The sequence below is a fragment of the Galleria mellonella genome, unplaced genomic scaffold (assembly GCF_026898425.1).
Source record: "Galleria mellonella isolate WM207_F2 unplaced genomic scaffold, CSIRO_AGI_GalMel_v1 utg139, whole genome shotgun sequence".
NCBI classification, from domain to species: Eukaryota; Metazoa; Arthropoda; class Insecta; order Lepidoptera; family Pyralidae; genus Galleria; species Galleria mellonella.
In genome coordinates this window covers 6453214-6480145 of record NW_026441995.1, presented here as the reverse complement: position 1 = coordinate 6480145, position 26932 = coordinate 6453214, and the positions used below count along the sequence as shown (strand labels likewise).

Here is a 26932-nt window from a genome sequence, read left to right as displayed (position 1 = left end):
ACATACCTATCTGTTTGTAATTATTTTTCTAAATTCTAAACATCATTATTCAAACAGACTTATTTTCAAGTACATTTAAACCGTTATTTTTTATGGATTTACTGCAGGGTTCGGATAGTCGTTATATGCTGAAAAGAACCCACAAGAAACTTAACAGTTACTCTTTTAAATCTCTGTTAACAGTACATATATTTATTTAAATTTATCTTTTTTTTTATACCATTGAAGTGGCAAACAAGCAGACGGTCCACCTGATGGTAAGTGGTTACCGTAGCCTATGAACACCTGCAATACCAGAGGTATTACGCGTGCGTTGCCGACCCTGAAGAAACCTCTTTACCCTCCTTTTGAAGAACCACATACTGTAGTCTCTTGGGAAAACCTCAGCAGTGTGCTCATTCCACAACCTGAGTGTTCGTGGGAGGAAACATTTATCTAAAATTATATAGTCATTAAAATGCCTACGCATGATCGACTAACACCATGTACATTTGTCACTATATATCTATTATATAGAAAAATTTTTTTAATTGTTTATTCTAAATCTAGAATATAACAGAATGTAGAAAAAAATACAAAACATTAAAAAAATATTTATCTTATAAAGCAAGGGTCAAATAAATCTGCATTTTTATTTTATATTTATTCATTTATCGTCCTCAGAATGCCAGTAAAAGAAGTAAATAAAAATAAACAAATTAGACCTATAAATTGTGCCCTATTTTTCTTAAGTGTACCGACGTTGTGAGGACATTTAATTGTAGGTAATAAAACAGGGTACAGAGGACCCGACCGATTAAAAACAAAGAACAGAATCGTTCTGCAGCCCGATCAGATGCTCCAATAGTCATTTAATTGGGGTTTACTGTCGGTGATTGGATAGGGAATTAGACGATTTTTATTTACATTAAAATGAGTTGATTTACGAAATATTACGGAACTAGAATAAGCAAGATAGTTACACAATTGATTTTTTTCATAAACATTGTATACTTATTAATATTTATTGTTTTTTTTTTTTGTTACCTTTTAACGCCTAAAGCTTGTAAGCGTTCACTATGAATTTGATATAACACATACACATAGTACATATTGGATGGGGAAAAACATAAAAAGAAACTACCATGTGTATTTCGATTTAATAATGTCGAAAAGCAACGAAATTGCAGGTAAAAGCTAATAATAATATGTAACTAATCAATAAATAAATCAATAAGTTTTAGCTTATCTGTGTAACCAGGATTACTCATATTAATTGACTAATATAATAAGCAGCCTATGTCCTTTTTCACAAACATTTTTGACGTGTACGAATAAGTCAAATTTCATAAGTCCTGATTTAATTGATAAGATGCCAAAGGGTAACAAACAAATAAACTCATTTTCAACGCTATATTATCGATAAGAACAACAAAACATTTTAACCTTATCAACTTTATAGTTGATAAGATTTTCTCCGATGTGAGTCCCCTAGAATATTTTTATAACTATTAAAACTAGAATTTAATTAAAATTTTCTTTGCGGACCAAAAAATAATTGATATAAAACAAAGTCTATTTATAGATAAAACATAGACATGCAACTTTAATTATTGAGCTGTTTGTATGCCTTTTTAGAACTGATATTTTTATTCGAATTATCTTTGGTCAGGATAGTTAAAGTACAAAAGTAATGATCTAATGATGCCCATGATGTTACGAACAGCTGTCCCTTATACAAAGATGCCAATTTACATGCGCCAGCTCCCACAAATAATTTTGTTTATATATTCTGCATATTAATAATAAGTCTTTTATTAATTTAAAGTGAAAATCAAATAGTTATTATCCCTATACAAAGTTTATTGTCTACTACAAATAAAAAAAAAATATATGTAGGTAATCCTAATGGTATTGCTTACATGATTTATCTTAAAAGCCTACTATGTGTTTAATCCAGGATAAGTGACATCTAATATAGACTATATTAGATGTAACTTATCCTGGATGTTAATGGAGAAAACTAATGGAGTTATTTCCATACTTGTACATACAAACTGGATCTAGATCATTTTATAATAGGTAATACCCTTTTAGCAATATATTTATGTATTTATTAACATCCTTCTATCAATTTCCTTTCAACTTTCAAATCTCTAAAAACATAAAAAAAATTACCTCCTGTACTGACCCAACGTACCCGGCATTTTTTCTTGTTTTTTATGCAACTTAGAATGGCATGCCAGCTGACGACCCACCTAATGGAAAGTGGTAACTGTCGCCTACTGACATGAGCAGTACTATGAACATAACAGAGTATACTGTTACGCCCATTAACCCCCATGCGTGTACATTCCTGAGGACTCAGATATTATTCCTCTGTACCCTGTAAATTCACTGCTATATCTCACCCTTCAAACCGCATGGCTGCATGCAAACACAACTGCTTCATGGTAGAAACACGAATGGGACAGAGGTACCCAAGCAAACGACTTTTGTACAAAGTTTCCCTCTGGCAATCAAGTTGTATGGGAAACTCAAAATGTTTTGTTGTTTTTTATCTGTTTTCGACAAACATCACATCGTCGACATCACACACACAAAGTGCATTTATCACAAAATTAATATGAGATCACCTGATTACTCCCGTAATCTCTAACGACTGCAAAAAAATTATCAAGATCGGAATGAAATTGGTGATGTAATCACATGACCTACACGCAAAGTATAGGCGAATTAAGAGCCTCTCTTGTTGAAAATCGCTTAAGAAGAAATTTGAATAATTCTCTTCCTAATAATATAAATGAAAAAGTGAATTTATTTGCTACCTCTTAGTAATTAAACGGCCTTAACCAGTTACTATGAAATTTATTAATATTCTATTCAATCAGTAAACATATCCTGGTAACGTGGACAAAGTCGTAGTTAAAACTATTTTTATATAAAGAAACTAGCTTTTTCCCGAGACTTCGAGATTTTGAAAGTCTCATATCATAAGCAGTATCATTATAAAACATACACCTGTTTTTAAATCAGGCATTCAACAAAAACAATTGTGAGATCCGCATTCAGTTTAATATAGCAATTTTTGCGTGATTCCGAAACAAATATAGAAAGACAAACAGACAGACAGATTGACAATAATCTTAAAATTTATTGTTTTGGCTTCAATCGGTCTTATTAAGACTCCTCATATTAATTTTTCATAAAAACTCCTATGTACAGAGATCGTCTAGTTACAACTTTATTATATCAGAAAAATACTTCAGATTGTCTGGAATAAATAATATGTTTCTTCAATAAACTAACTCACTTCCACAAATCGCTAATAAAAAATAATAATTTAATATTTACTTATAAAAAACCACAATTAAACCTTAATCTCGATAAAATTAGAATGGAATATTTATATAAAATATAAATTATTATTAAGTTAAATAAATTCAAAATTTTCAAAAATAGAAACGTAACGAACACATGTTTTGCACAAAGATAATAGAGTCGAATTTAGAACAACCTAATATTAAGCCACCGATCTAGAAATGTGTAATAAATCCATACATTTAGACAAAAAGCGAAATACAGCATCTACTCGTATTTTCCACAGAAGATAAGCCGTTCTATGCAATGGTGAAACGTTGCCAACATTTTAGGCATTTCTCCTCTATGCTGCTCGTTAGAAATACTTTATTTCTATAAACTTGTACAAATAAACAAAGTTTTCAAATTTATGTATACTAATATTATGCTGAAGAAAGATTTTATTTTTGTATTATTGTTTGTTTGTAAAGAAACTACAGAAACTGCTCAAACGGTTTTAATTATTCTGTCATCTACAGAATACTATTTAATCCTCGAGTAATAAAACCTTTATATTATTTACAAAAAAAATTGTGATCTCCACAAAAATTACAATAATCATCAATAATAGTAAAAATTTGCCTATTGAAGCTAATATACAATAATTTATATTTCTATCCATCTACCCGTACAATGCTAAACTGTATTACTAGTATTAAAAAAAATTATATGTTTTAAAGAATACAAAATTATGTTTTAGTTTGTAAATACATAGAGTTAATAGTAATAAGTACAATAATCAAAATTGACGATGCGTTGAAACGATCACTTATATTCACATTGATCTTCCCTCTAGATCTCTACATACATATGTTGCAATCCAAGTTTAAATAAAAATAATCAACATCCATTAAGAGATACATGAGCGGAAAAACTTTTATACTAACGTAACTGCAATATTCATTAGCCAAGAACTCGCTCTTAAAAGGATCCTAATTTCGATTTAACCCTTTCTAAATAATAGTACCTACTTCTCCATAGAGTCTGGCCATTCATTGCACCTCTCCCGAGCTGCCTTCCAATCTCTTTGTGACTTATTTTATTATAATTCAAAAAAGGAACGCTCTGCGCTCAGTATACATATATGCAGATACATTCACATTTGCGCGTACATGTCATCTTTTATATATTAGTATCTTTTTTTAAAAGCTATAGTTTTCATATAAAGTGTTCGTGGTGTACACTACTAAAAATATTAAACAGTAGACCAAATCAATTAAATAATCTGTGGCAATAGTCAAATAAGTCAAGCAAACCTCAGCACAAAGCTACGGATGCACTTCTCACAATAACCTCAAAGGAACGTGTATTGCAGTATTAGGAAGTTAGTAGGAAATTGTATCACTGGCCACCAGTAATAGAACTGTAGATATTGTCTTTGGTTTGTCAATGGCTCAGAGCGACATAGATAGTATTGGAGTTACGAGATCTATCGAATTCCTATTGTGTCTGCTATCAAGGATTTGTACCGTGGATTTCGACCAGGAATATTTAAAATTCATCTCACCCAACCAATCAATATATTTCCAAACATTTTTTTTTTTATTTAAAAGTATTTCCACCGCATCAAAATCTCTATTAAATGGAAGTTCCGATTTTAAATATTGTTATGAGAATTCCGAAAACACTAAATAAAACTACTTTCGTTTTATGTCAACCCCTAAAAGAATAAAATAGAGCGAACTAAGTCGCGGATAAAAGCATATAATCTCTATACTTCTTATACGCATAAATATAAAAGCGAAATACCACTTACTGACTAATCACGAAATCTTTGGAACTTACAATCGATGACGCTAAAAAACTCAATTTCCAGAAGGCGCCGTACAAATGGGCTGTGCTCAAAATAAAAGTAATTCATTTATCTTCCTTACTCGCTTGTTTTGTTGCTCCTACTTTTTCAGTAACGCTATCAATAAATCACGCACCTTACTTAGGATAATTTCTTTTACCTCTACCGCTTCTAGCCTTTGTCCGAAAAGCTATTTGTATCTTTTTACGGCCATAAGTATCCTTTCATAAGTATCTTTGTCAAACTCGAAAAGACTTGTAAGTAATGCCCCAGTTCGAGTTATAAAACAAACTTTCGCTTTAAATCATACTATTATCATTAATAAAAAACATATTCAAACTTTATTAAGAATAGATATAAAAGAAACATAATTTGTTATAATCTCGCGTCTCTAATAAAAAAAAGCTCTGAATTCAACTTTATTTTAAGATTAGATATGCATGTATCACAAATTGTTAAGCAATTTGTTTTCTAAACGAAACGATATGAAACTAAAGTTTATTTCATTATTTGTTACAATTAAAAACACTCCTGTGAAGAAAATTCAGTCAAAAATTCTGAGGAGGTTTGCAAAGTTTGGTAGACCGTTACAGAGCTCGATAGTTATAAAATTATTGCAACTTCATATAAAATCTTGTGTGTTTAGGATTATCCTTGTGTAAGTTTATCAAGAGATACTTCGCGAAGTCGCCAAATTGAGAAATGGACTTTTCCTAAGAAAATCTCAGCTACGCAATTTCCTTTGCGTAATAGAAATGTCAAATCTATAAAGAAACCAACTGTCTAGTTTATCGTGAACTTTCTTCTTTTCATATAGAGGCATATAAATTTTTCCTTTGTAATAAGCAAATTAACACGCCTGTAAAGCTAGAATGTTACCTAACAATACAATGTTATTTAATATCGTAATGTCATTGGCATAAGGTTGAATTTCGTCCACTTTATTATGAGTGTAAGAGAGAGATACTATTAAAACAAAATGTATTATAACAATTATAACCTATCAGACAGAATTCTTATTCTTATTTATATCAGAATATACAATCAATATAACAAATGCCAGTTTGTAACGATGGATGGATAGATAGTTGAATAAATGTCTGTAACTTTTTCACACAAAAACTGATATTTATATTATTTATAATTATTTATTCGTCACAATACACTGGTGAATATAACAACTCGTATAATCAGCAAATTCCTTACATTCTGAAATCAACCCTATTACAAATACCACACTGTAACACATGTAATACTTCACAATCGTTCCCATTCTTTAGGACAATGAGGAGGAAGAATTATGTTTATGTTAGGAGATGAATTATGTTTTTATACCCAGTAATTTCACTACCATATCCCGCATTATCCCATCACGCCACATCATGCAGCTGCTTACATGATGGGGCTAGATATGTGGAACAGAAGTAAGCAAGCGGCATTGTACAAAGTCACTCTCTGGTAAAAAATCTAATCAAAAGGATAAAATTGATATTCGATTTGATTGAACTGAAATATTTTTAAATTAATATTCATTGATTAAAACAGGATGGTAAACTAGCCATGAATTATATTATATTTACTTAATGTAACATTAAAAATATAAAAAAATAAAGACGTTTTTGTTTTGTTACTAAATCTCTCTTAAACGGCAGAACGGATTTCTATAAAATTTGGTACATAGATAAAGTATATCCTAATTTAATACATAGATACTTTAATAGTAATATACGCAGGCAACTCCAAGGGAAACGGCTAATTATATTTTAAATATAATGCAAGTAGTTACTCGTATATCATAAAAATTTTTAAAGTGGATAAAACAAATACCCGTAACCGGCGATTGTGTATGAAAAGATTGATGAATGTGGAGAAAGCGAAAGAGGTCTTTTTGAATTTAAGCAATTGGGCATTCCATTGTTTCTGCTTACCCTAATGGGAGGTAGGCATGACAGATATGTATGAATCAAAAATATAATTGAAAGCAAGGATTTTGGACTACAAAATTTAATCTATAATTCAGCTTGTACTTCAGAGAAGTTATATACCTATCAAATTCATCGTTAGGTATTAAACTAAATATATTACATACGTAGATTATATAGATAGAGTGTCTCCATACAAATGCTTCGAGAAAAGCGGCTCAACTTTTTTATACAATTTTGCGCGATAAACAGTTATGAGTGATTCCTTTATAACTTCTATATTTATTTTGTCTTACAAATTCTGCACCTTTTTAATGCACAAATACTCATTTTATTTATTAAATAATTAAATATAGATATGTCAAAATATATTGTGTTCGTAAATATATAAAAAAATAATAAAAAAACGAGTCAGCTAATTGGAAAATTTGATAACAAAAAGTTGACCCGTTTTTAAGGCTCGATGCTCTATAATATATAATATTATACTATAATCTAAGTCTTAGATTCTAAGATAACATATTATATATTAGATTTATAATTAAATGTTTCATTCCTATATTTGTGTATATCAAAGAATAAAGAAAGAAAGAACAAATATATGGTTATTTATCTAATCTACTGTACCTATGCACATATAATCACAAACATTGAATGCATTATTTTTTTATTACGTATCAGGTAATATCCCCAAATAATAATTGGTATAAGGGTAGAAAGGTGATCACGTTAATCAGGCAATAATTATTTTTAAATTATATTCCGCGTCAACATACATTGTAATATATCATGTAGGTATTTAAAGTTTTTCATAAAGTCTTTTTCGTTAGACACGCAATTCAGTCCTTTAAACGTAAATTTAAAATAAAAAAAAAAACAATAGTAAAAACGATAAAGAAAATAGTGGCAACGCATGTATTAAAACAGTAGACAACAGATCAAATATGGATTCCTCCTTTACAGTTAGCGATATTATTTTTTGTCATAACTGATAAAAAATTAATACTAGCTACTTGAATGATATTAATACTTACTTTTTATCCATACCTAATAAATAATAACCGCTTTTCAACACATTCTCTCTAACACAATAATCACAAAACAAATTTTCACAAACAATACACTATCACTGAATACATATCAAGTACCTACTATTTACAGAAGAATATGTAACTAAGTATGACATACTCGGTAACATGATAAGACTAGATAAAGTCTCATTAATCAATGATAAAGAATCGTCGTGATACAAAATACTGAAGTAACGACTTTAGCATTTAGTATGTATAGATTCAGTGTCAAAATTTTTTATGCAAGTTAGAATGGCAGAGAAGCTGATGGCCCATCTGATGTAAAGTGGTAACCGTCGCCTATAGAAATAAACTGTACTATGACTATAACAGAGTATTAACTATGTCACCCATGATACACTTCATTCACCGTCATTCCTGAGGACTAAGATTTTATGCCTTTATACTTCAAACCGAAAAAGAACCATGCAAACACAACTGTTTCAGAGCAGAAACACTAAACATAAATTAATGGGACAGAAGTACCCAAGCAGACGACTTTTATCTAATCATATAAATAACGTTTAATACAGTTATTAAGGAAATTCTGTTATTTATTGATAAAAGTTCTATTAGATGACTGTGTAGTTATACTGTTATCTTACACTGCGGCATCCGTTATGACTTCTGCAATCATTCTTTAATTAAAACTAGCGTTTACCCGCTTCTTCGTCCGCATGACCGGGATTATGTTGATTGCCTGAGATTAACAGTCTTTCTGCATCTCAAATAGTACATGTATACCAAATATGTCACAACATTTGAGTTTTGAGTCCTTAAAGCGCCAAATAACAACAAATAATTGTTCATGTCTCACTATCGCATTTATAATGTTAGTAAGGATTGACAATAATAATTGGAACCAATTATGCAGAATAAAGCCATCTCTTATGGACATCGTATAAGAGACAGCTTTTATTCTAAATAGCTATCACCAATTCTATATTATTAATACATCTAGATGAAGCGTCTAGTATCAAAAAATGTTCAAAAAATTATTAACAGATTGTTAGCTGCTGGGTCATTTTTTCATACCAAATGTTGAATCTTTTATTAAGAGTAACCTCTTATGAAAGTCTAGAAATATAAACTATTATATAAATAAAGTGACAAGGTGATATAATAAAATATACTAAAAAATAAAATAAACAAAAAATATTAGTCTGTTTTATTGGGAAACATTTGTAAAAACTTTATCTGAATTTTATTGTTCTAACTAAGCAATAATAAAAAGAGATTATGTTGAATTTAGACAAGGAAGAAATGTTTTTAGAATTCACCTGTATTCTTATTTTTTATTTAAATGTTTAAAAAATTAATAATTGTAAACGTTTACATCTGATCATAATCATATTAAATTTGCCAACATTAAATCGCGTTTTTTGCTGTTTTTAGACAGTATAACTTTAATTATATTAATTTAAAATGCTTACGTCAAAGTAAATAAAACTAAATAATCAACATAAAAATGTCTGTGTATTCCCGTCTATTGTCTCTACGAAGCATAATCTTAAATAAAAATATTTTCAGTTTATTTCAAGTCCAGGTAAATGAAATGCGTAGGTTTGAAACGTCAAGATATTATGGAAAAACATAATGAGCAAACTTCAACAAATTAATATTTATAAACAATAATGAGAGGATATTTGTCAAGATAATATTTCGAAAAAATGCTCTGTTTTCGACCATTCTGTATTTATATTATGAATGATGAAAATTGGCAAAAGGGATTGTGAAACGACAAAATAAAAATTCTATTTATCACTACTCCTTACATCCCCCCGCAGAATGTCGTAACACTCTTGTTAGTTATGGGACATTAATATACATAACACCATACCCTTATGAAAAGAAGCAACGCATGAACAATGACACAGTATTACTGTTTTCGATTTACAACTAACATTATAAACCTAAATAACATTTAAATAATCATGTACGCAAATTTTAACAACAAAGAGCTACATTTTACTTCATTATTTACATAAATTCCTTTGAAAATAACTCAATTTAATACCCAACAATATAATCATTTTCTTTAAAAGTTAATACAAAATTGCGGTCACTCACCCAAGTCCCAAAATAGTAATTTTAATACATTGAATAAATTAGCTGGAAAATACATAACAACGTCTTAATTTAATGGTTTTATTATTAAAGTTTTATGAAATAATAAATAATACCTAATATAAAAGTAACATGTTGATATTTAAAAAAGTATTTTCATTTTTGGGATGGGATTAGATGGAATGAATATTAATTTCTATTATACTATTCCTAGACTTTTAAATTCTATGTAGATGCCTATTATAAATGTAAAAAAAATTAAAATATTGTTTGGACGGTTTTTTTTATACACAGATAGGTCACGTCTTAGTAAATTAAGCATGTAATTAATCATGAATCATCATGAACCAAGCAAGCTAAACTGTTAAATTTATTTACACATGAAAGTTTATGTTTTCCATTTATTTAAAATTTTATGTCGATTTAAAACGATTCAAACTACACTAAATTAGTGCAATGCTAACCTATTTGAGATAAACTGATGTTGTTATAGTTTTACTCATATTCTATTCTATTTCTATTGTTTACCTATATTGATTGTTACATTTTTAATATTGATGTTTCTACTTATTTCGTTCTAATTAGTATTACACATGCTTAATATTTTTTTAACGTAAACACTGTCATAATTTTCTATTGTGTGTTATAATAAATTATTTCGTTTCTATTAATAATGTCAATAATACTATAGTAAAATAGAAAATAATCCACAAATTGATATGCAATCAGCTAAAAAGGTCAACTTCACTTGAATGTCTGGGTGTGGCATTCTATCCCTAAATCTAAATATATCCTTGGAGGGTGGAATTTGGTAACAAGCGAAACAGTCCAATTGCTAGTAATATATTTTATTGGGTCAATCTCCCTCAGCCCTGAAAACATTATTAAGAAGTAATGTTTCTGGTGAATTCATCTTGATAGAGCAAGTGACCTGCCTTCATCTGCATCTACCACTCTTCTCTAATACCTTACTAGCATAAACCATGCGAGGTCTCTATTCCATTTTTTTCTTTACCTAAATTAATGTAACTTAATGGTCGAGAGATGAGCAACAGCGTCCCTCTTACAATAAACACTAAAGGCAAACTGCGATTGCCAATCCATCTACCAAGCGTGGCAACTACTGGCTACTGGCTCCCCTTAAAGGGGAGGCTTATGTTCTGCGTATCTTATGAGGCAGATCTACGTTCAGCAGTGGACAGTTAACAGCTGATATGACGAATGTATCAGTGCTATTTCATATTGTGCCTAAAGTAAACAAGCTTATAATTATAACATTTATAAGCAAAATAGATGCACACTCAATACAGATTGTATCATATTTAATGACTTTTTTTAAATAGAATATGTACTACTCTATTTTATTCCAAAAACAAAAAGATAGAATGAATAAAATAAAATACATTGGAAAAAATAAACAACAATAAAAGACTACAAGCCTGATAAGTATATCATTCTATTTTTACCTACCTTTTGAAATTTATCATTGAAAATATACTAGAAACTATAAACTAAACAATGCAGTTTGAAAACGGCCCCAGACACTCTCACACTCCATTTAGCTTGTGAAATCGAATTTGCTCTATAAAATTATATTTAATAGATATTACTAAGAGCAAACAAATACTGTTACTACATATTAATTACATACATAAAAATACATAAATATAAAGGTACATACATGTAGATATATACATTTACCTACACAAATACATATGTGTATATATATAGAACTATTACTTCTAATGATGATAAATTAGAACAGCAGATAAAATAAAGTAAGGAAAAAAATTATATGTATATAAAGGTTTAGATTATTTATGAATATTTATATATCGAATTCACATAAGGATAAAAAACGACAAGTACATTTAGGAATTATAGTCGTGAGAATATTGTTTTTACTATTAACAAAGAAGACTAATATTTAATATTCATGTTTTACAACATTCAATTTAAAGGGTGTATTACCACTATACATAACCCTTTAATATCATACTGATACTTATTCCTAATGAATGATGCAATTACAGCTTATTATATAAATACTAGCTTTATCCCGCAGCTTTTCCCGCATTAATTAATATTTAGTATGTATTAAGTTAGAATAAAGTCCACCTATTTTCATTTTTATTATAAGGATAAAAAATAGTATGGTAAGTGCCTACACAATTATATTTATCTTTAGACCGATTTAATTGATTTTATATAATCAACTTTAAAAAATATTTTCCATATTAATTTTTATCTTTAATTTACACTGGAGACTTCGATCAAATCTTTGCTTTCGTTAAGAAATTTAGCTAATAAGTATTTTGCCCTGATTTCATTATCCTTATATAAGAACAATTAGTATCAAGTAAGCCAGTTAAAAAAATATATAAATATCTTTCTTATGCAAATACTTTCTCATACAAATTTCCATAAATTATGAAAATCTTAAAATTCGGTTCCTAAGAGTGAAATTTTTCGAATGAATTTCGAAAAATCCTTTCTTATTGCCTGTGTTGGTCATAAATGGAATCTAATATCTAAATTTGGTATCTAGCTTTAACAGCTTTAACTTGGTTCCTTTTTTAAAACACTTAGGAGTTAAATTTAGAAAAATACTGTAATTAAATGTCATTATTTTAAAGACTATTTATGGTAAATTTCAAGTATCTATCGGTTAAAAAAACATTTAAACTTGAACCCTTATATTTGCATCCCGAGAGGCTAAATTCCGAAAAATAATTTCTTATTACTTATATAGGTCATTAAAAGAACCTACCATCAGAATGTGGTAATTCTAACTTTAGTAATTAAGGTTGTACATTAATAAGTTAATCAGTCAGGATTTTTCTCTTTATTATAAATAAAAATCAATTGCCAAATATATGCAAACATATTATATATAATTACCATATATATTGTGTATAAACGTATCAAAACGGCTTTACCTATTTGGCTAATATATTTTTGTTGTTTTTTTTTTATTATGTTTTAAAATGCTTTAAAAATCGTATAAAAAAGCGATATTACACGATTAAGCAAAAAATTTATTACAAAAATCTCCATATAACAGACAAATCAGAGGATGAGACCGAAGGCAGTATCTTCAAAATTATTAGGAGAATTCTCCAACTGGGGTTCAATTATTTAGTATCTTCTGTTATTTTTGGGTCACATTTTCTTCATTAATATCTACACCTGACCCAAGCCGGAGTAGGCAGTTAGTAGCAGTATTTACAAACAAGTCCCTATTTACCTATGTGCTATATTTCTCGTCATGTCTCAAAATACAATACCTAATATTGTCATTTAATAAAAAATAAATTGAAAATTCTTATGACGATATTTCATAACAGATATTTCTTATCCTAATAGTGTTTAATCTGGATGACGTTTGGTAAAACGAGGATCGTTAACCAGCGTCATCAATCACACGATATCAATTTCACCGAAAAAATATAACCAATTACACCATCCCAGCCACTGGCGTCATCACGAGTCGTTAAAAACCCTTTGAAGCGCTGTTACGCGTGCCTAGGTATCTCTGTTATATATCTATCTACATAAACAGATTGGACTGATCCCAATCGATACTTCATATTATGTGATTTGCAAATCTCTACAATACTTCTATTGTATTTTTGTAATCAATATTATATTTAAGGGTAGTTTAGGGAAACAAAATTTGGAGACAGGTAATAAGGTGACTTGAAGGTTGAAGTAACTACGTCACGTCGATAAGGTACATTAACAAACAAAAATTTATATTGGATGAACTAAATGTAATTTTATAATCAATAGACATTCGTATGAATGTCTTTAACATATAACGATGTAAATTATTGATGTAAATAATAATCACAAAATGTTTAATCGTTGAGGCTGGTATACCTCGTGTCTCAGCTAAACATTAAACTTTGTATGCACTTACCAATCATGCGGAGGTTGCGGACGCCTGCGAGCCTGTACGCAGCATGGTGGTTCCTGAGGCTCGCAAGGCAGCTGAAGAGCGGGCGGAGGCGGTGGCGGCGGCGTGCAGGCAAGCCGTCGGGCGGCCGCAGCCCCGACATACTCCACGTATCGCGTCGGGGGCGGTGAGCCTGCGATATCCTCGCGACATGCGGGTCCACAACACTTTCGCGGTGCTGGCGGCCGGCACGCCAACCCGCAGTACACCGGCGGCGGCGGCCGTAGCGGCGCCGGCGGCCTGGGCACGTACCGCTCTACTGGTACATGTGCCGCTGGTGGCACATAGCGCGGCCGCCGCGCGCGCTCCGCCTCTGCACACCGGCGTACCCGCCGCGGCGACGCCGAAAAACGATCCGGCAGCGGCGCGGGCGGCGGCGGGCTGAGCCGCTCCGGCGGGGCCACGCTGAACGCGCCCGCCGCCGGAAAGCGCTCGCAAGGAGAGCGCGCGTACTCCTCGCCCATGGCGCGCGGTCAGCCGAGCCCGCCGCCGCCCGCGCGCCCTCCCAACCACGACGGTACTCTGTCTCACATACCGTGCAACCACTATAGCACTATCACTGACCAGGCGCTCCGCTTTTTTGCGGGGGCTGCGGCACGGTCCCGATGTCCGCATTCACTTCGCGAACGCCATAACGCTACCGGATCGATAGCGACGCGTTGCGGGCTCAGACGTCGCCCGCCGCGAGGCTTTGCCCGTGACGCATGGTCGGTCCGCGATGATCAATCTAGGTTTCTATTCAGGCTCAGAAGCTGGGGCGAGGCGAAAGTGCGTCCTCGACCAAGATGGCCGCTCTCGTCATGTCCGCGTGAGACGCGCCTGCGCGAATATGAAACTGCGATGTGTTTGTTTTCACCAGACGCGTATCCGATATAAATTTGGTTTCACTGTTTCGTTTCGACTTGTCTTTATCACTAACTACTTATACAACAGTAACTATATACAAAATAGCATCGCGGAGTTGCCTAGAGTGGTGGATGTGCGACGGTATCGCGGATGACGTGCGTCGCGACGGCGCTCCGTCGTCGGGCAGAAGTGGTGCGGAGTGCGCCGGCCCGCGGCGACGTCAGGCCGGTGCGCGTATCGACGCCGAGCCGCCGCGCGCACAGCTGCCGCGCCGTCGCTCCTCGCCTGTCTTCACGCTGGACCGATAAAAACACTCGATTGCGAAACCTTCGTCACAAACCTACTTTTATTTTCAATTCCGGACACACGAGACCTTAATTTCAACAAACTATACCCATTTTACTTTTTTAGTCGACCGGAAAATGAGAAAAGCCAGATTATGGATCTCAATTACATGGTCTTTAAAAACGGTTAACGCTGTAACACTGTATAAGTCCTCGAAGCTTTTACCCGACCCTTTAACATTATCAATTGTAATTTGCAGGGTCGGTGCCATCTAAAATATTGAAGTAAATGGCTCACCGTACATAGAGAAAGTAGCTAGTAACTTGGAGTGTATAAATTCTATTTACTTTTAATTATAAGTACTTATATTTCAAAAACTATATATATTATAATAGTTAATTATATTAGTATCTATTAATCTATACTATAGACACACGAAAAGCCAAATAAAATGACAGTCCATATGATAGAAAGTGGTAATTGTCGTAGACATGTTGCCTGTAGACATGATCAGTATGGATATATCGTTTTTGTTCCTATGAAATAAGGTGTTATGCCTCCCTGTTATTTCATGGATATGTGGAATCGAAACACAGCCATGCACACACATTTGCTTCGAGGCAGAAACATGAATGGCATAGAGATACCTACGCGCGGGTAACTTTTGTACAGTCACCATCTGGAATTCATTAAATAGGCATAAAGGTGTTACTGTTAAAATTTGGGTATAAGTCATCTGTACACCCATTTCTTTCATGATTTATCACCAGCATTCAATTTATTTCGCTAACTAGATGAATTTTAATGAAATTTTGATACGCGAATAGGGCACATGATATAGGTACATAGAATTGACACACTGACATATTTTATCATAATTTAAGCATACAAACCTACGAGTCTCAGCTACTTAATAATTATGTTCATAGGGAAAAGCACATGTCACATAATTGTGTTTGCATGGCTGTGTTTCGGTTTGAAGGGTGGGATATGGCAGTGAATTTACAGGGTACAGAGGAATAACACCTGAGTCCTCAGTAATGGCAACGCATGGGAGGTATCATGTCGAAACAATATAGTTTGTCACGTCTATAGTACTGCACATGTCTATAGGCGACAGTTACAACATTCCATCAAGTGGGCCGTCAGCTTATTTGCCATTCTAAGTTACATAAAAAAAGATAGGTAATAATTATGATCATAAGGAAAGGTCATATTGCTAAAAACATACCCTATCAGGTTTAAGTTCACATTATTTCCTCTGGAAAATATAAACTTGTGCTTAATTCTTGGTATCAGCATACGGTGATACCGTATCAGCCTTTAACTATCCACTGCTGAACATAAGCCTCTGCCTTGTGGGATTTTGCCAGTAGTTGCCAAGCTTGGTAGAGGGATTGACAACCACAGTTAGGCTTTGGAAATGTTTTAAGAGGGACGCTGCTGCCCATCCCTCACCTTTCCTTAGTCGCCTCTTACGACACCTACGAAAAAGGGGTAGCCTCTTCTATGACGAATATATCTGTTATATCCAATTCTTAATGTATTCTGACTTTATTCACGCCTATCATCATTCAATGGTATCCCGCGTGCGTAAACGAATCCATCATCCCCATATATTATGATCTATTTAGTATTTTGATGTGTCAAGTAAGTTCACAGGTATATCATTACTGAGAACGCTTTCGGCCGTTAGACGACATCTCCACTTGTCATGCAAACTCGTTATGTATTATTCAACATACGATAAGGATAACACGCATCGCTGCATTGACATATGTCTGAAAAGAGAAATATTTGAGAGGAACTTTCTGGTACAAAATATGGATCTGGGTTTTCTATAAAGACTAAAATCGAAATCATTAGCATCCATTTATCCCTAAAATTGACGCTAAGTATTTAGATGTTCTGCCAATAAAACTCAATTTTTCCCAAAAAGTCTTTAATAAAAGAAAATAATAAAAAAAAATTAGGCATCCTGTACCTATCTACGCACCTATGTTTTCAGCTTGCTTGCCATTCCAAGTTGTAAAAAAGCACTTAGGCGTATATCTTTTTTTTTTCGTCTTTGTAAAACTAACTTTATTTGTTTTTTCTTAACGTTTAGTTCAGAAAAAAGAAATATAAACAATTGTATAATAAATGGTCCATTCAAAAATCTTTTTATAACTGAAGAAATCAACAGCGGAATCTTACTCTATAACTTATTATATTCTCTGTATTTATTTTAAGAGGCTTGTTTTAATCGAAGCATTTGGCATTCGATTGTTTCTGTCTACCCTAATAGGAGTCAGACGTGACAGATATGTATGTTATGTATGTATTTATTTAAATGTATTATGTTCCCAATAGTATTATCTATCTGTTGATAGCACTTTGATGAATCTATTCACTCAAAGAGTTTACTCCGATATTAGTAATAAAATACACACTTACAATTTCTTTGAACTTCAAAGCAAAAGAGAAAAAAGGTAAGATAAACCAAGGTAACTTTATATATAACGTAATACATTTTTAATAGGGTGTCAATAGCGGAAGTAGCTTCTTTAGGAGCATTTTAACCTGATGTAAGTACGACGTAAGAAATAATATACTTTTGTAGCCATAGATTTGATATAACGTTATTTGCTTTTTCATTTTATTTTTGAAACAATATTTTACTATTACATTTAAAATTTTTAGTGATACAAAGCCACTTTCAATATACTCGTACATTAAAAAAAACAATCAGTCAGTATTCTATAACTATGACGATATATACGTAGTATGGTACTAATGGCAGGTAAATAAAAAAAAAACTAATTAAATAAAAAAAAAACTATCCGCTTGAATTTCGATTATTAATTAAGTATACTACAGAAACGCATCACTGGATTATAACTTCACAAATTTCCATCTAGTAATTTTAACGTACTGCATACACAATGAGAGAAACAAAAATTCAAATTGTTGTTTTAAAAAAAATTAACAATCCACATCATAACAATTTTAAAAATATATTCTATTGACGAAACCACTCTCGTTGCGGTTTTATTATGTGTATAAATCGAATTAATTTCCGTACAATATTAATAACTACACGGACATAAAATAATTATTTGCCCTCAAATATTACAGAGCTCTCGATCATTGACGTTCCCACAAGCAGTGGTTGACAACCGTTGGACATAATTCGTGCGTTAATAATTATGATTGGTTCATGCTTTCGCTACGTACCTTAACTATACCGGTTGAGTGCCCAGCCTGGCTATTTATGTAGTTCACTGGATCATGATTAGCTCCGACGTGGCAAAATATTAGGTACTAAAATGATCTAGATGCTTTTATTTGAGGTTAAGTTTTATGTTTAAAAAACCTAAGATGTATCAAAATATTACTTGTTTGTAGGTATAATAATATTACTGAGAAAAAGGCATTTTATGCTTTCAAATACTTTCCATGTGAATATATTTTCATATATTTTGAATACAAATATTATTGATATTTTTTTATTCCACTATTGTTGTAATTCATTATAAAAATATTTCAATTGAGTAGTCAAATAAGTGAGACTATACAGCAGGAAATCCATAATGACGATTATTATAAGTCTCCAGTTTTTTAATGGCAACACTTTACCGTGGTTATTACAGTATATTCAGTGTTTTTCATATTACTATTCATGTACACGGTAAAAAGGTTTCTTAAAACGAGATGCAATTACTACAGCAAAAAAATTTGCTTGAATTAAAAAGAAATGTATTGATATACATCGAAAGTAAATATTTTTTTCTTCATTCAAATCTTTATTTCTAATATTTTGTTTTTCTCGCAATGCATCCTTGCCATACTTGATCTAATATTAATACATAGTTTTTTTATTCTCAATTTTAAATAAAATAGTAAACCTTTATTATTTTCTTTAAAAAAATCAACGTATTGTCCTTTAAGGTTACATATCTTTAATTAGATCTTTAGGCTAACCCAATTCGGATATATTATAAAAATCTTTTATTTTCATGTATAGAATAGAGATCTTAACAGCACTATAAAAAAACTATAGCGACGTCTTGCTAGATTTACATTAATTATACTTAATATCAGGAAGACTAATGGTTTTTTGACATTCTAATTGTTATACAAAATGCAATCTACCCTATTTACACTTCGACTTTCGAATTTAAAAAAATAGGTAATATTTATGTAGTTTTTTTTTTCGCATTTATTTAACCAATCAGACAGTGTGCCCATTCAGAAAAAAACTACAAATATTTTTGTTTTATACATACATTACATACAATACAATTGCATAATATATTCTACAAGAATAAATTTGTAAAAACGCTTGAGAAGATTCTTCCGATATAATATCATTTAAACAAAGCAGCAGCGGGACCAATTACAAAATAAATGAAACTTCCAAAGAATACCAGACGACCGAGTACCTACCAAACAATTAGATACCCAATTAACTGATTTCGTCGAAAGTCTCCTTTACAACAAAGGTTTAGGTCGATATTACAGACACATCTGGAATTTGAAAATATCACATGATTTATATATACACGCACGACTATAATTTAAATTGAATTGACAGCATTTGTGAGATTTAATAACTTTCAAGGAACGTAGTTCGAAGTAAGACAATATTTATTTTAAATGTTTTTGTACTAACTCCGTGATCATATGATTGATTTAGTATTAAAAATTTAAAATACTAATATTAAGTTTTATGAATACTATAATTACGCTTCGACAACACTGCATAAATTATATGAAAATAAAAACAAATTAGAGCAAAACAGATCCTACACTTACATACTCGGTTACCAAAATTTTTATACCATTGAAGTGGCAAACAAGCATATGGCTCACCTAATGGTAAGCGGTTACCGTAGCCTATGAACTGCACTGAGGCAAAGGATTTGAGCCCGTATCAAGATGCTCCCGCCCACAAGTGACAGCAATCCTCCATGTGGAATCAAATTTACGACTTATAGAAAAAAATATATCTATATGGTCCCAAACTTTAGGGAAATGACTTCCTCTAATAAAAAAAACAAACATAACATAAGGTCGACTTATTAGTTCCAATTTGTGTGATCATTACCGAATTTACGTTGTTGCATCATAAATTTAATATCTGTGCACAGTGGAGTACTGTGTAACAGTACTTCACTTACTACCCTAAGAGTAGCTCTTAAACTTACCCCCCTCTTCATGATTCAAATATGATCGCTCGCAAATGGAACACCACTACACACACATTGACACATACACAAACGTTATCCATTCATGTAGTGGTGACGGCTATGGATCTTTTTTATGAAATGTCCGAGATATATTTCAAGGAAAACATAATTGACGAACACTTACCTTTACACGAATATTGCAATTTCTATTTATCAGAATGAACATTTTATTATATCCACAACGAGGTTAATTATTTATTATATTGATTTATCAACCCACCCCCTAATAGACTGGGCTTGTATATAAATTGAAATGGAAAATTTCAATTTATATACAAGCATTATACATTATATTATATAGTAAATTTCATTTCTAGACAGTTCCTATTGAACTAAAATACAAATAATGCAAATAAAAGGTTGTCCATCTCAGCGAACCCTAAGAGTTATTCGAGACATCATCCTAACGTGTGAATTCTACCGTGACACATCTACGTGTATATATTTGTGTATACGTGCTAGAAATTCTAATTTTCCTATTGCGATATTTCTATAATTTCCTTTCTAAATGCCGTATATTTTGTTTGCCCTGACGACTTTACAACTCTATACTCCATTTGCAATATTAAAAAAAAAAGCCTAACTCCAAAGGAAGTAAGTGCATATATATGATTTTATAACCTATAATAGAAATTAACATAAGTCTCAGATAATATAATACTATACTAGCGCATAACATATATAGTAAACGATCACAACTTTATTATTACTACGAAAATGGTCCAGAAAATTTTTACTCCAAAAAACCCAATTTTTCTTGTGATTACTTCCACTACTAAACGTATAAGAGTGTCGCCCTTTGTTATAATATTAGGAATGCTATGAACTACGAATACACAACCCCACTACTATTCAGTAATGGCTGACATAGACACATAGGTGTCATAGTATATTCTACGAGATCATATTGTCATAAAAAAATAAATATATACATTTCGAAATAAGTAACATAGTGTAACGACACGTAAATGAAAATCAAAGGACTTGGCCAGTAACGCAGACTTACGTCTCAATAGACTGTTGCGAGATACGGTAAATTGCCTTACATTACACGCGTCCTTTATCAAGACTGTTAAAGGTTAATTGGTCGCTTATGTAAACGTTTGGCTTCAATAATTATAGTTTTTCACTCACGAAATTGCCCTAGATTATTGAATATAATTTAAAATTGTGTTCCACAAAAAACCAACTAATTGTGGCAAAACCAATTGTTTTGATTTAAAAACTAAGCTACTGAATCGATTTCAATGACCGAGTTATGAGGTAAGAAACAATGAAAAAATACAATCGAATTAAGAATCTTCTTCTTTTTGTCGGTTGAAGTCGGTTGAAAATAACTTAGATATTTAATAATATTAATAACTTGACAATAAATATATTTGTATATTTATATTTGTATGTATGTTTTTATTTTATATATTTGTATATTTATGTAATATTTGTTTAATGTATTCATGTATGTATATTTATATAACCATACTTAACAGTAGTTCTCCATTATACAATGAAGAGGAGTGTTGTGATTTGTAAGTATATCGATATGTACGTGAAAATATTTATTTGCAACAATTTTAAATTTTTTTCACCATCGTTTGTACCACACATGTTTTATAATGTGGTCAATAAAGAATAAATAAATAAAATAAATAAGAAGAACTATATGGACGGGCTTCGAGTTAAATTCGATGTTATTGTAAGTGACTAATTACTTAACGCTCTAGTCCTGTTTTATTTTTATTTTACTCTAATCGCTAAGAACGTCTCTAAAACTAAAAAAGAAAATACGTATGTCCATAAGTAAAAAAAAAAGAGAGAATAAAAGTTATATAAAAATCCTTTAAAAATATGTATTAATGACAATAAGTAAATATACGATTAGTTCAAGAACTACTTGTTTGGTGTTGAAATTAGATATTACAAGTGACGACAGACATTAAAGTATACAAAATGAGAGAAAATACTCATAATATAGAGAGTAATATTAGTAATATTATAAATATAAAGTTTATAAAGATATTTAAATGTTAAGAAATTTATTACTTAATCATGCTTAAGCAGATTTGAATCAAATTTTGCACAGAAGTACATTATATTCTAGTTTAACACAGAATACTTTAGACAAAAATCGATTGCTTGGGTACCACCGTCCCATTCGTGTTTCTACCGTAAAGCAGTTGTGTTTGCATGGCTGTATTTCGGTTTGAAGGGTGGGATATAGCGTGAATTTACAGGGTACAGAGGAATAACACCTGAGTCCTCAGGAATGGCAACGTATGGAGGGTATCATGGGCGAAACAGTATACTCTGTTATGTCCATGGTACTGCTCATGTTTATAGGCGACGGTTACCACTTACCATGAGGTGGACCGTCAGCTTGTTTGCCATTCTAAGTGGTATAAAAAAATACTGATTTATCCGATCAATCACGGAAAACAACTAGTTATTATAAAATAGCTAAGTATTTTTCATCACCATCATACAGTATCGTCATCATCATAAACTATACTTAGCTATATAAACACTACTATTTTCAACAATTGTAACAACCTCCTAATGAATTTCTACTCCGCGACTTCATACATATTATCGGTAACTATATGAGCCTTGACTGAACTCTTATAGTATCAAGGCGTAGATAAGAAAAAAATAAATTTACTTTCACATATGAAATTATTAAAAATGAACTATTTATTTACTGAATATTTATTGACGATTTTGATAATAAATTAGTTTAATATGCTGCCTTGCTTTGTTGCAGCTGTCTGTTTTAATACTTGCTCAATATAAACATTACAGTATGTACGATTGTATTAATCTTGATATTTACTGTTTATGATGTTATATTTGTATTTACAAGAAAAGGTTATATTCTTCAAAAAAAAATATTTCAATGGTGAGAAAACCAGTTGATCTAAAAATTAAACTACTAAATCGATTTTAAAAAATTTCTATGGATGGAACCAATCTGTAACTCTATCCTTTCAGACAAAAAAAGAATATTCCAAATCGGTTAAAAACTAACAGAATTATGTGCTAACAGATAGAAAAAAAATACAACTGAATTCTTTCTTTTTTCTTTTTTTAAAGTCAGTTTAAAATGCATTTAAAATATAATCCAGTTATCTAATAAATAAGTAACCTTACTACTTACTTAAAGTACTTATATTCATTTAATATTTTAAAACCAGACGCTGTGTAATGTAATGTAATGATGTGTGATTTTATTTATTCAAATAGTGTATATGAATTAAACAAATATAAAAGCATCACTTTCAGCAGATAACAATTATAGTGATATGTTATAAAGGGCATTAATGTGTAGTAAATAAAAATGCAGTTATATTTTATTAATTTTAATAGCAATTGAAAATGTACAAAACAATATACAGATATTCAGTCTTACAATACATAAGAAAATTACACTTACAATTACTATTAATAAACTGGGTCACATTTGTTTCAACTTAAATATATTTATAGATCATATATTTCTAGATGGAGCGATAAATGTCAAAAAGAGGTCAACCAAACTGTTGGCTAAGCCATTGTTTTTTATACTGAAAGAAAATCTGAAAGTATATTATAACATAAATATAAAAATGACAGCTGTGATATGATAAAAATCACCAATTACAAGAATATTACAAATTAAAAGCTGCCAAAAACGCTTAATTTAATAGAAATCATTTTAGGGAGACAATCTATAATTTTTTTTTATGATTTAAACCTAGTAATATTGATTATACTTATACGCGGGTTTTGGATAGGGATATGGGGGTGGTACAGGCACAGGCGCTGGACAGTCTTCCCATAACCACCAAACGGTTACCAGAACTTCCAAATTTATTAACAACAACGCTATTAATGGTATGGTTAACTTACTGATCAACATCTTAATTCCTCCTTTCGCCAGTAGTAATGGTTTAACGATACCATTTATCACTATATCCTTGAAACCTTTCAGTTCTGTATCGTCCGCAGAGGATCCTGTCAGTAAACCTAAAATTAATCCAACCAATCCGCTTACTTTACTTGCCACTTTCCCTGTCACTGGCTTCACCAAATCTAAACCAGGTTTTAACAGCGAAATCTTCGATAATGAATGATGTGACAACGGCGCTGCTGGTGGTGGTGACGGTAGGGGGTAAGATGCTTCGTGCTGTGATGTATAGGCTGGTGGAACCGATTGTCCATAGTTTGGTCGTGGTGGATAGACATATGGTTGCGGCCGATAGGCATAAGGTGTATACTCATAATCTCTTGAAAAAGCACGAGCATGTTCTGTTTCTTCGTTTTCAGCTAATTCGTTGAAGGCGTTTATCAAATCCGAGAATGTCAAGTTATTAGGTGTGGAATTTCTTTCTCTTGAAGTTGGCTTGGGTTGAGCTCCTGCCGTATTTGTATGAAGAACAGCCTGGCGAGGTACTCCCATAGAATTCCTGTTTACAACAGGAAACTGAGTATTATCCAGAAATTGTCTAGGCGGTCTATTGACAAAATTTGCTGGAGCGGCGATGTATGTTGGGTCTAATACAAATGAATCGCATCGTACCAAAATATTATTAGCACGTTGAATTGATAATAAAATTACGGGCGTTATTAAAATGTGCATCGACCCCATGACTACTAATTACGACTGACAAGATTCGATATGTGTACTACATTTATCGAATTACAACAATGCAAGTTAGCATTTTTAAATATTAACAATATTTCATCATAACTTTCCTCACGTGTAAGCAAATTCTGAGTAAATTGGAATAAGTAAATGTTCTACATAAGCGAACATTTATAATGAGCACTTATTCAGTTAAAAATAAAGTTTCTGTTACAAATAAGTACACATTTTCAACTTCCAGAAACTTGTATAAACAAATTTATGAACGTGGAGGAAACTAAAGAAGTTTATTTGAATCGGAGCATTTTGCGTTTCTTTATATTTTTCTATCCTATTGGAAGGCAGGTGTAACATATACACATGTAGATGTGTATATTAACTTATATCAGTACCAGAATAACAATCCATCGACATGCATTCTGCAACATTATCACCTGCTAAGATATGCAACATGGCTTTAGCATAGGAACTGTCTTTGTCTATATCATCGATTAAAAGAAACGTAGTAGCAGCTCCCAAGTTACTGCCCCAATCCTTTGAGGATCTTTGAATAACACAAACGACCCTTTGTGAACAATCTGTTATCATCCTTCCTTTATGTCCTTTTTTCTTTTTCTTTTTAAAATACTTCATAATCTTAGATAACATTGGCCATAACAAAAATATTTTTAAACTTATTTTTCCTAAAAGAACAAAGATAAGTGGGAATAGCATCAATTTCCCAACCATAAATTTAAAAAAAACAATAATTGCAGCTGATATCATGATTTTAGCAGCACTACTTAGCACGTTCGCGAAACTCGAAAGCGTATCAGACTTCGGGCATGATACAGAATATGAATCCTGATCAGAATATATTTTCCGTATTGGGTCTGTATAGTAATTTGAAGCACCCGTAAATAAATCCATGAACGGGATAGGCGGCTTGTGTGAAGGCGATTCTGTGCTCATTCCTTGTCCATGAGCACAGGAAAGTAAAACAAATAAAACAACTACTAAAACCCCGATCATGACTATACTGTTCCGCTTCAGATATCTTATTTCATTTATAACTTCGCCCGTAAAATTTTGATTTCAAGATATAAAACGCGAAGACAAATGATTAACTCTGTGTAATGTCAACTAACGGTGTCCGAGTCCCATCGTTACATTGGGAGGAAAGGAATTTGTTGTAATGGGGAGTTTAGTCCCCTTTGCTAGCAATTTTTTTTGGGGTGATAATGAAATGGTCATCCCGCCTACGCTATCGGTATACGCTGACGAGGCATCAGTGAGAAATGATAGGTGACGATGAAAGCAGGGCAGTAAGCCCAGCATGACAAAATCTACTAGATTTAACCACGATGGTTTCCAGGGGGAAAAACGTGGAGGTCGACCCGATAGGGTGTATTACTAACAACGAGGCAGTTAGACCCCATCACCAACAATTCCCTTCCCCCTCATCGCTAACAATGTATACTGCCAGGTCGAACTCCACCATGTAAACATCGTGATTAATTCCTGGTCGTGCATTGGTCACGATGGGCCAACTGACCTGGTTTCATCCTTACCTATAATCCCACCAGCGTATGCCGAAAATGCCTAATTCTAAACATTTACATTTCCCATTTAAAGCAAGCCAAATATTTTTTGAATGACATGTCACCGCTTTTACTCATCCATAGAATATCAAAGAAGTGACTAAAAGAACCATAGCCTGAGTATAACATAGGTACTAAATGAAAGAAAAGAACTAAGTACAAACTAAGCAATATACGAAATAGCAAACTACCTGACCAACATGGTAGTAATAATATAACATCCT

At 32.0% G+C, this 26932-nt stretch overlaps 3 protein-coding genes across 4 annotated transcripts in view; all 3 read right to left on the bottom strand.

The window, feature by feature from the left end:
* LOC113518003 (inactive rhomboid protein 1) overlaps positions 1–15201 on the bottom strand; it is a 196144-nt gene extending 180943 nt beyond the window's left edge. Inside the window, exon 1 of one of the 2 annotated variants that reach the window (XM_052903363.1) lies at positions 14113–15201. In XM_052903363.1, the coding sequence (XP_052759323.1) occupies positions 14113–14612 (500 nt within the window). In that variant the 5' untranslated portion in view covers positions 14613–15201. The remainder of the gene's footprint in view (positions 1–14112) is intronic. The other variant, XM_052903364.1, reaches the window with a different exon arrangement.
* An 8676-nt stretch (positions 15202–23877) lies between these two features.
* On the bottom strand, positions 23878–25180 carry LOC116412990 (uncharacterized). Its single transcript, XM_031909484.2, has one exon. It carries the CDS (start codon positions 25129–25131, stop codon positions 24238–24240), a length of 894 nt encoding a protein of 297 aa, XP_031765344.2. The 5' UTR covers positions 25132–25180; the 3' UTR covers positions 23878–24237.
* A 139-nt stretch (positions 25181–25319) lies between these two features.
* LOC128202600 (uncharacterized) lies at positions 25320–26306 on the bottom strand. Its single transcript, XM_052903468.1, has one exon. It carries the CDS (start codon positions 26137–26139, stop codon positions 25504–25506), a length of 636 nt encoding a protein of 211 aa, XP_052759428.1. The 5' UTR covers positions 26140–26306; the 3' UTR covers positions 25320–25503.
* Positions 26307–26932: the final 626 nt, after the last annotated feature.